This window comes from Equus quagga, chromosome 2 (assembly GCF_021613505.1).
Source record: "Equus quagga isolate Etosha38 chromosome 2, UCLA_HA_Equagga_1.0, whole genome shotgun sequence".
NCBI lineage: Eukaryota > Metazoa > Chordata > Mammalia > Perissodactyla > Equidae > Equus > Equus quagga.
This window is the reverse complement of record NC_060268.1, coordinates 132,605,996-132,618,466: the sequence shown is the minus strand read 5'-3', so window position 1 is coordinate 132,618,466 and position 12,471 is coordinate 132,605,996. Positions and strand designations below refer to the sequence as shown.

General features: G+C 38.3%; 1 protein-coding gene across 2 annotated transcripts in view; it reads right to left on the bottom strand.

Annotated features, from left to right (window-relative positions):
- JMJD1C (jumonji domain containing 1C) overlaps nt 1-10,824 on the bottom strand; it is a 288,010-nt gene extending 277,186 nt beyond the window's left edge. The window contains exon 1 of one of the 2 annotated variants that reach the window (XM_046649100.1): nt 10,376-10,824. In XM_046649100.1, the coding sequence (XP_046505056.1) occupies nt 10,376-10,552 (177 nt within the window). In that variant the 5' untranslated portion in view covers nt 10,553-10,824. The remainder of the gene's footprint in view (nt 1-10,375) is intronic. The other variant, XM_046649075.1, reaches the window with a different exon arrangement.
- Nucleotides 10,825-12,471: the final 1,647 nt, after the last annotated feature.

Genomic DNA, 12,471 nt, shown 5'->3' with positions numbered 1-12,471 from the left:
TTTAAACGTCAATGGACTAAATGCTCCAATCAAATGCCATAGGGTGGCCAATCAGATAAAAAAAACAAGACCCATGTATATGCTGCACACAAGAGACACACTTCAGACCTAAAGACACTCACAAACTGAGAGTGGAAGGATGGAAAAAGATATTCCAAGCAAATGGGAAAGAAAAGAAAGCAGGGATAGCAGTACTTATATCAGAAAAAATAGACTTTAAAACAAAAACTGTAAAAAGAGACAAAGATGGGCACTACATAATGATAAAGGGAACAATCCAACAAGAAAATATAACACTTGTAAATATCTATGCACCCAACATAGGAGCACCTAAATATATAAAGCAATTATTAACAGACATAAAAAGAGAAACAAACAGAAACACAATAATAGTGAGGGACTTTAACACTCCACTTACACCAATGGACGCATCATCCAAACACAAGATCAATAAGGAAACAGTGGCCTTAAAAGACACATTAGACCAGATGGATTTAGTAGATAAATACATAACATTCCATTCAAAAACCACAGAATACACATTCTTTTCAAATGCACATGAAACATTCTCCAGGATTCATCACATATTAGGCTACAAAACAAGTCTCAACAAATTTAAGAAGACTGAAATAATACCATGCATCTTATCTGACCAGAAAGGTATGAAACTAGAAATCAACTACAAGAGGAAAACCAGAAAAGCCACAAAAGTGTGGAGATTAAACAAAATGCTAATGAATAACGATTGGGTCAATGAAGAAATCAAAGCAGAATCAAAAAACTCCTGGAGACAAATCAAAATGAAAATACAACATGCCAAAATATGTGGCATACAGCAAAAGCAGTTCTAAGAGGGAAGTTTATAGCACTTCAGGCCTACCTCAACAAAGAAGAAAAATTCCAAATAGACAATCTAAAAGCACATCCAAAGGAACTGGAAAAGAACAAGAAACAAAGCCCAAAATCAGTAGAAGGAAGGAAATAATAAAAATCAGAGCAGAAATAAACAAAATAGAGACTAAAAAAACAATAGAAAAAATTAATGAAACCAAGAGCTGGTTCTCTGAAAAGAGAAACAAAAGTGACAAACCCTCAGCTAGACTCACCAAGAAAAAGAGAGAGAAGGCTCAAATAAATAAAATCAGAAATGAAAGAGAAGAGATTACAACAGATACCTCAGAAATACAAAAGATAAGAGAATACTATGCAAAACTATACGCCAACAAATTGGATAATCTGGAAAAAATGGATAAATTCTTAGAAACATACAACCTTCCAAAACTAGACCAAGAAGAAGCAGGAAATTTGAACAGATCAATCACCAGTAAGATCATCGAAAACAGCAATCAAAAATCTCCCAAAAAATATAAGTCCAAGACCAGATGGCTTCCCCGGTGAATTCTACCAAACATTCAAAGAAGACTTAATACCTATCCTTCTGAAACTCTTCCAAAAATTGAAGAGGAGGGGAGGGTTACTAACTCATTCTACAAAGCCAACATTATCCTGATACCAAAACCAGACAAGGACAACACAAAAAAAGAAAACTACAGGCCAATATCACTGATGAACATCGATGCAAAAATCCTCAACAAAATACTAGCAAATCAAATAAAACAATACATTAAACAGATCATACAACATGATCAAGTGGTTTTCATACCAGGGATGCAGGGATGGTTCAACATCTGCAAATCAATCAACGTGATACACCACATTAACAAAATGAAGAATAAAAGTCACATGATCATCTCAACAGATGCAGAGAAAGCATTTGACAAGATACAGCATACATTTATGACAAAAACTCTAAATAAAATGTGTATAGAAGGAAAATACCTCAACATAACAAAGGTCACATATGACAAACCCACAGCAAATATGATTCTCACTGGAGAAAACCTGAAAGCTATCCCTTTAAGAACAGGAAGCAGACAAGGACGTCCACTGTCACAACACTTAGTTAGCATAGTATTGGAAGTCCTAGCCAGAGCAATCAGGCAAGAAAAAGAAATAAAAGGGATCCACATTGGAAAAGAAGTGAAATTGTCACTCTTTGCAGACGACGTGATTTTATATCTAGAAAACCCTAAAGAATCCACTAAAAAACTTTTAGAAACAATAAAGGAACACAGTCAAGTAGAGGGATATAAAATCAACATACAAAAATCGGTTGCGTTTCTATACACTAACAACGAACTAGCAGAAAGAGAAATTAAGAATACAATCCCATTTACAATTGAAGAAAAAGAATAAAATATCTGCGAATAAACTTAACCAAAGAGGTGAAAGATCTCTACACTGAAAACTATAAAACATTGTTGAAACAAATCAAAGACGACACAAAGAAATGGAAAGATATTTCATGCTCCTGGATTGTAAGAATTAACATCATTAAAATGCCCATACTTCCTAAAGCAATCTATAGATTCAATGCAGTCCCTATTTTTCAACAAAATTTTTCTCAGAAATAGAACAAAGAATCCTGAAATTTATATGGAACATAACGAAGGACCCCAAATACCCAGCGTATTCCTGAGAAAAGATAACAACACTGGAGGTATCACACTCCCTGATTTCAAAATATACTACAAAGCCATAGTAACCAAAACAGCATGGTACTGGCACAAAAACAGGCACACAGATCAATGGAACAGAATCGAGAGGCCAGAAGTAAATCCACACATTTATGGACAGCTAATATTCGACAAGGGAGCCAAGAGCATACGATGGAGAAAGGAGAGTCTCTTCAATAAATGGTTTTGGGAAAACTAGACAGCCACATGCAAAAGAATGAAAGCAGACCATTCCCTTACACCATGCACAAAAATCAACTCAAAAGGGATTAAAGACTTGAATGTTAAGACCCGAAACCATGAAACTTCTAGAAGAAAACATAGGCAGTACACTCTTTGACATCAGTCTTAGCAGCATATTTTCAAGTACCATGTCTGACAGGGCAAGAAAAACTAAAGAAAAAATGAACAAATGGGACTACATCAAAATAAAAAGCTTCTGCACAGCAAAGGAAACCATCAACAAAACGGAAAGACAACCTAACTACTGGGAGAAGATATTTGCAAACCATTTATCAGGTAAGGTGTTGATATCCAAAATATACAAAGAACTCATACAGCCCAACAACAAAAAAAGCCAACAACCCAATTAAAAAATGGGCAAAGGATCTGAACAGAGATTTCTCCAAAGAAGATATATGGATGGCCAACAGGCATATGAAAAGATGCTGAACATCATTAGCAATCAGGGAAATGCAAATCAAAACTACAATGAGGTATCACCTCACTCCGGTCAGAATGGCTGTAATTAACAAGACAGGAAACAACAAATGTTGGAGAGGATGTGGAGAGAAGGGAACCCTTGTACACTGCTGGTTGGAGTGCAAACTGGTGAAGCCACTATGCAAAGCAGTATGGAGCATCCTCAGAAAATTAAGAATAGATCTACCATATGATCCAGCTATCCCACTGCTGGGTATTTATCCAAAGAACTTGAAAATGCAAAGGTATAAAGATACTTGCACCTCTATGTTCATTGCAGCATTATACACAATAGCCAAGACTTGGAAGCAACGTAGGTGCCCGTGAAGGGACAAATGGATAAAGCAGATGTGGTATTTATACACGACGGAATACTACTCAGCCATAAGAAATGGCGAAATCTGGCCATTTGAGACAACACGAATGGACCCTGAGGATATTACGCTGAGTGAAATAAGTCAGAGGGAGAAAGTCAAATATCATATGATCTCACTCATAAGTAGAAGATAAAAACAAGGAGAAACAAACACACAGCATTGGAGATTGGATTGGTGGTTACCATAAGGGAAGGGGGGAGGGCAAAAGGGGTGATTAGGCTCACATGTCAAAGGATGGACTATAATTAGTTTCTGGGTGGTGAACATGATATAATCTATACAGAATTCAAAATATATTATGATGTACATTCGAAAAAGACAAAAAATTTAAAAAAAACATGTAGTTGGTAGAGCTATTTGGGTTTCAGAATTGCAGATAAGGAATAGTATACCTATCGTTGTTTATCTGGTCAATACTGACATGGTGAACATGATATAACCTATACAGAATTCAAAATATATTATGATGTACATTCAAAAAAAACAAAAAATAAAAAAAAAACATGTAGTTGGTAGAGCTATTTGGGTTTCAGAATTGCAGATAAGGAATAGTATATCTATCGTTGTTTATCTGGCCAACACTGACATATAGTAGAAACATAAAACATTTATGGTATATGAACTAAAAAAGTATAGGTTTCCATCTCTTAATAATTTCTGAAATATTAATGATACCTCTTTCCTGAAATTTCATTTTAGTTAAGAAGTGTCTATACCATCCTTCCTGACATAAATGTTCAAGTGTTATTTCTTATTTTTAATTATTTAGAAAATTAGTTATGTTTTGTACACATTAAAATAATTTTTCCAAGTTTTGGGAACAACTGTACACAATAAAGCAGAACATATCACCCTTCTTTAAAATCATCATTGAAGTTATTCAAAATGCTAGTATCTTAACATCAAATAATAAGGCAGAAGTGTCAAGAAAATGCTTATCTTTCATTAAGCTTTCAAAAAGAATGGAATGAATTATTACTATTTGTATCAGTTAAGACACTTTTGGCTCCAAAGAAAAAACAAAAACAGACATAAAGTAAATTTATTCTTCCATAATGAAAATTCCATAAGTGAAAAATCCAACAGCGATATTTAGGCTTCAGAAAACAATTCAATCAGCCACAATTTTTTGGTTGCCTTTTCAACTCTATTAGCCTCTGTATGTCAGCTTTGCCCTCAAACGGTTTACTTTAAAAGAGGAAAATAGCTATAGCAATTCCAGACTCAGACCCACACAATACTATCCTTGGCTTCATTCTGACTGAACCTATTTGGGGCCTACACCCATCAATGTAGCCAAAGGAGTTCAATTTCCTGATTGGCTTACAAATATCATGGCCCACCCTTTTAGTCAAACCACACAACAGATAATGGATATTGGGGAATTAACCACTAAGGTACACAAGGCAACAACAACAAAAAGAAACAGATTCAAAATTAAGAGTAAATAGTAATAGCTAACTGAGATGATTAGTACGGATTAAAGCATTCAAGACACTTATAATATTCAATCGCTTATATACCATTCAATGAACACTTACCAAACACTGAAGAGTAAATGCTAGGTACTATACTAAATACGGGAAGAGGAAAGAAAATGAGTATGAGTTCGAGAGTTGAAGACATTCTTTGGACATAACTTGAAAATTGTCAAAAAGTAACATATCAAATATCTACATTTTTACTTTCAAATGCGATGACATCCCTAAGAAGGTAAGAACAGAGTTCTTATGGTAAAATGTCTTTAGTCCAATTATCCTGATAAATAAAAAATTTTATATTTTAAATTAATGTAACCAAAACATGTGTCATAACATATATATGACATGTGAAAAGGCGGGAAAAAACCTCCTTTGTTTAATTTTACACAGAAACATACAATTCACACAATTTACTCGGAGATTACCTTCTTTTAAAACCAGCTAGAGGTTACAACTGCACAAGTTATGTGCCACCATAGCTACAATTTACATACTCATTTTCCTGTACCTAAGTCTTTAGGACCAATAACAATGATAAATTCAAGAGACGGGAAAAAACAGTCTATGTACTCAAATAAGACATAAAAGTCTTTCTACCTATCAGCTAACCAATTTTCCCTATGATTAATTTATCCAGGTCATACTAACCCACAAAGTAAAAATCATTCATTAAATGTTTTGCAAATAGGTCGACCAGAAATTAGCATTATCAATACTGCAAGGCCATGATATAAATTTCAGACTTAACTAAAGAATTATTCTAACGAAACTTTTAAGGGAATCAAACGTTATCAACTCAACATGAAATCTAAGCAAGGAGACAGCTAAGCAGAAACCTATGGAACTAAAAATGGAAAAGGGCTTCCTTATAAACAAATCAATCATAAATCACTTCGATGTCCTAAACATGAATATTTTATTTATATTTAAGACACATAAACATAAGATCTGCAAAATAACTTTTACCAGCAAGTACACAGTTTAGAAGAGTAAAAATCTGCATTCCAAGGTCAGCTACTCCTAAGTGATCATCAATTTCTCCAAAATACAAGAAAATTGATGTGTTTGGTTGAAAGACAATATAATTTTTTTGTTCCTTTTGGGTATTGAAAAGACCTGCTAAAATTTCTTTTAAATACTCACACTTTAGACAGAGTTAGCTTGAAAACAATGATGCAGTCACCATAAGCATCAAGTGAAGGTGGGTGGGTAGATGACTGGATGCACAGATGGTTAAATAAACAAATAAATGGCTCATAGATTGTGGAAGGGAAGTAAAACGAGCAAAGAGTAAATCAATTTTTGCTCTTTAATTAGCATGACAATATTATTCAAGGATGAATATTATGCAACATTCCTTCTCGACTCTCAGTTTTCCTTCCATAATACTGTCCATCTTCTAGAAAAGTTTCTCAAAAAATAGGACAGTCGTAACGTTCAACATATACACCAAGGCAAGAAGCTTCCTAAGTAATAGGACTAAAAAAAACAACTCAACATGCTAAGGGCTCACAATGTATGTATTGCAGCTTTTTCAACTTGGTCTTCCTGAATAAAAAGGGTTCAGATAGTCTTCTGTCGGTTAATCTAACTCCAATATAGATAAGCCAGAAGGTTTTCAAGCCATTTTTTAAGTCACCAACAAAATATGTGAAATTATCTGAGCACAGTCTAGTAAAAATTCTACCAATTAAGTTCATTTACTTAAGAAATCAGATAGAGATTATCACTAAAACTACAATTAATTTTAGCCTTAATTTGTTTGTATCAAATCATATATGTTCATATTGTAAAAGAATATTTTTGCTACCATGGTGTGGTGGGCAGAATAATGCCATCCCAAAAATGCTCATGTCCTAATCCACAAAACCAGTAACTATGTTACATCATATGGCAAAGAAGAATTAAGGTTCAGGTGGAATTAAGGTTGTTAATTAGCACATGGGGAGATCATCCTGGATTATCTGGGTGGACCCAATATGATCACAAAGGCATTTAAAAGTGGAAGGCATGGGGCAGCCTATCAGCATAGTGGTTAAGTTCGGCCCACTCCCCCTCATCGGCCTGGGTTCACACCTATACCATTCATCAGCCATCCTGTGGGACCCACATACAAAATAGAGGAAGACTGGGCACAGATGTTAGCTCAGGGCAAATCTTTCTAAGAAAAAAAAAAGAAAAAAAAAAAAGAAAAAAGGGGAAGGGGAAGCAGAAGAGTCAGAGGGACATGTGACCAGAGAAGAATGTCAGCGAGATCTAATATTGAAGGCTTTTAAGGAGGAAGAGAGCCAGAAGCCAAGGAATGTGGGCTGCTTCTGAAAGCTAGAAAAGGAAAAGAAATGGCTCTCTCCTACATTCTCCAGAAAAAAACAAAGTTCTACCACACCTTGATTTTAACCTACTGAGACCCACGTTAGACTTGTCATCTCCAGAATAATAAAATAATCAGTTCATATTGTTTAAACCACCAAGGTTAGGTTAATTAGTTAACAGCAGTGATAGGAAATTAATGTACACGGCAATTCCTCACATGTAAGACCAAAAAAAGAATAACTGATTAACTTTTGAGACAAAGAATCCCTAAACTATTTTCAAGTTTTGATAGTTATCTTTCTAAATCATGTGCCATACATATGTACAACCAAGATTTCTAATAAATTTGCAAGTTTTAAAGTAGATATATTTGTAAGATTTTTAAAAAACAAAAACACTCACAAAAAGTCTATTTACCAGTATTTTTCATCTAACTGATCAAGCTCTTTAAAATTTATTCAGCAGTAACGAAAAGTCTAAAAGGGGAATTACATTATGATGATGCTAAACTGATCCAAGTTTCATTTAATATAGGAAATGTGAAAGTAAAAAAAAGAAATATGAATGTAAGAAAGTTTGAAAGTAACTCTAAACCTGTAGGTTCTAGGCTAAAAAAACCTCAGATTACACTGTAATAACAAATAAAAGTAAATAAAAATAAATTTGTTAAGGGCCGGCCTGGTGGCGCTGCAGTTAAGTTCACACGTTCTGCTTCTACCAGGGGTTCGCTGGTTCAGATCCCGGGTGTGGACATGGCACCGTTTGGCATGCCATACTGTGGCAGGTGTCCCGACTATAAAGGAGAGGAAGATGGGCACGGATGTTATCTCAGGGCTGGTCTTCCTCAGTAAAAAGAGGAGGACTGGCAGCAGTTAGCTCAGGGCTGATCTTCCTCAAAAAATAAATAAATAAATTTGTTAAATAAAGACTGTTAAAGGAAAACTACTAAAGGTTCACACAGTTATGGTTTAAAACAGATGTCTTTTGAGATAAAATCTGCATATGGTGAAATGCACAGATATTAAGTGCACAAAATCAATGAGCTTTTACATATGTATACACTCCTGAAACAATCAAGATACAAAAGATTTTCATCATCTGAAAAAACATTTTCATCTGAAAAAACTCCATTCTTTCCAGTCGATCCCCACCATCCCTATATATTTTTCATTTTTAAATACCTAGCTTAATGCCTTGCCTTTTACAAACATGTATGTGTAAATCCCTCTTTATATCATTTGAATTTCCACGTAAAAAAGTAATTAAGTTTAGTATTTTTAACTTTGATAACTTGACTGTCACCAATGATATTCATAATTTAAAAATATATCTCCTGATTTTCAGGTATCTACTAAAAAACACTGTTGAAAGTCTCCCCATTTTTGTTTTCAAAAACTTTTAAAATGCTAAACTATAATCCAACTAGCTTCGACATAAAAGCCAAGACGACAATTTCTTATCAGAGTAAGAGGAGAAATAAACTCAGCACATGCCTTTTACACAAACAAAAAGTTACTGACTTGTCAAAATTTGTAGAACCATTAAGATCAGAAACTTTTAAGGAAGATTCTTTTTCCTTCTTTTCAATGAGAATAACCAACCAAAATCTTCAAAATTACCTATTCTGCTTATTTCCTATTCGAAATGCCTATTAGCAAAACAAACCTATTTTGCAATATCAAGTCAGCAGTAATACATGCTCGAGAAACCACATCACTGACTACAGTCATTAGACAGTTTAAAAAACACTCAGAAACTCCACCAAAAATATTAAAATAGGTATGTACATGTATACATAGATATTAAAATGAATATGAACTTGCAAATCCACATAAAGACAAAAAGAAAAAAAATTCCCAAGTTTGAAATTTTCAGTGAAAAATTAAATGCCCCAGGGCACCACCAACAAATTTCATGGATTAGATATTCATAAATCAACCTTGTGAAGCCTAGTCAATGTCTTGCCTCTACTCGGCCCCTTACCTCCAACCTGTCCCCCAGTGAAAATGTGCTTGGAACACGGAGCATATCCTGTCTCAATTTGTTGTACATTCCTACACTGCTGAAACAGAATATTGGCAATGTCACATGGAAGGAAAAGAAAGCAAAGAAAAGAGCACTTAAAGGTTCTGCAGGGCATTTAATATTTTAATTTACAATATTTCTTGCTTCATTTAAAATCATATAAAACCCAGGAACAGATAATTTTACAGCACTATTTACTTCTAACAAAAAAGCACAACACTATGGAAAAAACAAGCGAAAGAGAGAGAGATTAATTTCTTAGGCCCTCCAAACCGAAATTTTTTATTTTCATCGTTTCCGGTTAGAAGTCCATCCACTGCAGAAAGAGGCTGAATCGGGGCACTGTCGCTGCTACGGCCTTGGCCAACACAACACACAAGACTCCCAGGACTGACTAGAAAACCAGAGAGCTGTCTGTCTCCTTGTCTCCTTCCCCTTCAGCAACCTTAGGGAGAACTTTTCAGTCTCCGACCCCTGCACTATTAAGGCGTTTCCAAGAAAAGAGATGCTAGTGAAAGTGGCCCTCTCCTGGCACGAGTGGCCCGCCCCCTGCCCCCCACCTGTCCGCGCAGCGCCGGGCTCGCAGCCCCGCCTTTTGGTCAGGTCTCCGCGGGCGCCGAGGCGCCGCAGGGGAAGCCACGACTGACCCCCTCCCAGACAGCAGCTGAGGGGCCGGGGCGGGCGCCGGGGAGTCCCGCTCGCTGACCGCTGCCACCGGGGAAGCTACTGGGGGAAGGGGCGACCCTCGCTGGGGACGTGGGCAAACCCAACGTGAGCTCGGCAGAGGGGCGTGACCGCCAGTTGGCCGGGCTGAGCAAGGTGCCAGAGGTAGCCCCCCAAGGGACGGCTGCGAGAGACTGGGAGCGCGGCCTGGGAGACGGAGGGGCGCTCGCTCTCTTACCGCCAGGTCCGGATTGCGGCTGTCCCTATGTGACACAGCTCGAATGACCCCCGCTCGCCAGCCCCGCCAGCAGCGTCCGCTCGCCCAGCGGTCCGACCGCACCTCGTCGCCGACCGCCACGCACAGGAACCGCTTCCCCACCAGCTCCGGCCGCGTCTCCACCGCCATCGCCGTCATTGCCGAGGTGGCCGCTGCCTCCTCCCCTGCGAGGGGACCAGCGAAACCACGCTCCTACCGGCCGCCCATGCTGAGGAGAGCGGACCGGGGGACGGCGGCGGCCCCGCGAGCGAGCGCGAACCCGGGGCGCACCAGACGCTCTGCCCAGAAGGGCAAAGCGACCTCGGTCTCTCGCAGTCAGCAACACTCCTCCTGGACGCCCCGACCTGCAGCCTCTGGCTGCAGCTCCACACACAAAAAAAAAACCTAACAGAAATCCCCTCACGGTCGTCGGAGCCCCAGAGGCAGCCCCGGCCGCCGCCACCGCGCCGCGGCCAGTACTACTCCGCCTTCCCATCCACTGGTATGGCAGTGAGCGCCCGCGCGTCTCCTTCCGCCGGCGCGGGCGGGGGGAGGGAGCCGCGGGAGAGGGTCGGAGGAACCACCGCAGACGGAAAGTAGTGCCCCACGCTGCGGCAGCGGCTGCGGGACGAGCCAGGCTAAAAAGTAGAGGCCGGCAGGAGGGGGTATGCTCTCCTTCAGGAACACTAGCAAGAGCGTCTGACGTCCATCTCTCTACTCGTCGCTCCCTCAGAAGTGGGAGTGAGGCGACAGTGAAGTGTGCCAGTTCCACTCTGGGTCACAAAATAAACTCCCGGTTAAACACCGCATCTCCACAGCGGTATTTTTAAGAACACGCTGCACCCGCCGTCTGAGTTAGCCCGAATTTTGCCTGAATTAATAGCGCTGTAGTCCCAGCAGCAAAGCACAGCAACACTTTCAACTGAAAAAGCTCACAGAACTCAGTCACTACAGAACAACAGTCCACGACTTTAAATAAAAATGAACAGAACACTGTCATGCTTTTATTCTTCCCATTTGCGGTGATACTAATTACGTGTTTGAGCTATTCAGAGATATTTACACCTCGTTACTGCTTTGCTGTAAGAACGCCAAACGCCCTGTTGAGGGCTTTTGTCAACGTCCTTAAAATTCACAAACTGTCTCTGCGCCAATTTGGGTTCTTTTAGTACCAGTACATACCTCAAACTCACTGGTCAGATAACAAAAACAGGGAAAGGCTCCGAATTCAGTTATTAGAAAAGACCATGGCAAGAAAAGGATTTTAGCCAATCACAGTTCAGGAAAATAAATTATGTTTACTTCCCATCCAATCACAACAGGACTTTGCAACCCATCCACATACCGATCTCCAACTTGGAACAATTCCTCCTTCTTTGATCCAACACTTGAATTCTTCTAAATCAAACCTCCCTATACATGTCAGTGAACAGTTCGACTGCACACATACTTTATAGCGTTTTTAAAAAGTAGTTTTAAAAATCCCAGTTGTGGTTTTTTTTCAGGGCCATTAGTGATTAATAATCAACTCCAAAAACTCTCTGGCCCAATGAAAACTTATAAATGTCGATTTCTTACAGATCTTCCTAAACCTCTCCTCCAAAAAGAGAAAAAAGTTACCGTTTTTAAAGGAGTTTACACAAGTAATCTGAATGTTTAAAATAAACATAAAGCTTTTATCCACTTTCTTAAAACACCCAAGCTGAGCTGTTCCAAGTGGAAAACATGGCCACCGCTAATAGGTTAGAAACCAAAATTACAAGGAAGACACATTTTAATCATCATGGTCTAACTCTGCTAAAGTAAAGACCAAATATAGAACTGCAACCGAAAAACAAAGGAAAACAGTGTGCAGAAATGCATATTGGCAAGTTGTGAGAAAAATTTAATTTTACTTGTGCAATTTTATTTCCTGGTCCACTCTTTCAGCACACTGTATAATACTTAGCACATCATCCTGAATTAAGGAGCCAGTAAAATAACCTGGTGAAAACAAGCTAATATATGAAAAGAAGAAAGGCAGAGTACGAAGATCAACATTCAGATACCAAATTATCAATGATCTGCTTTATGATCTT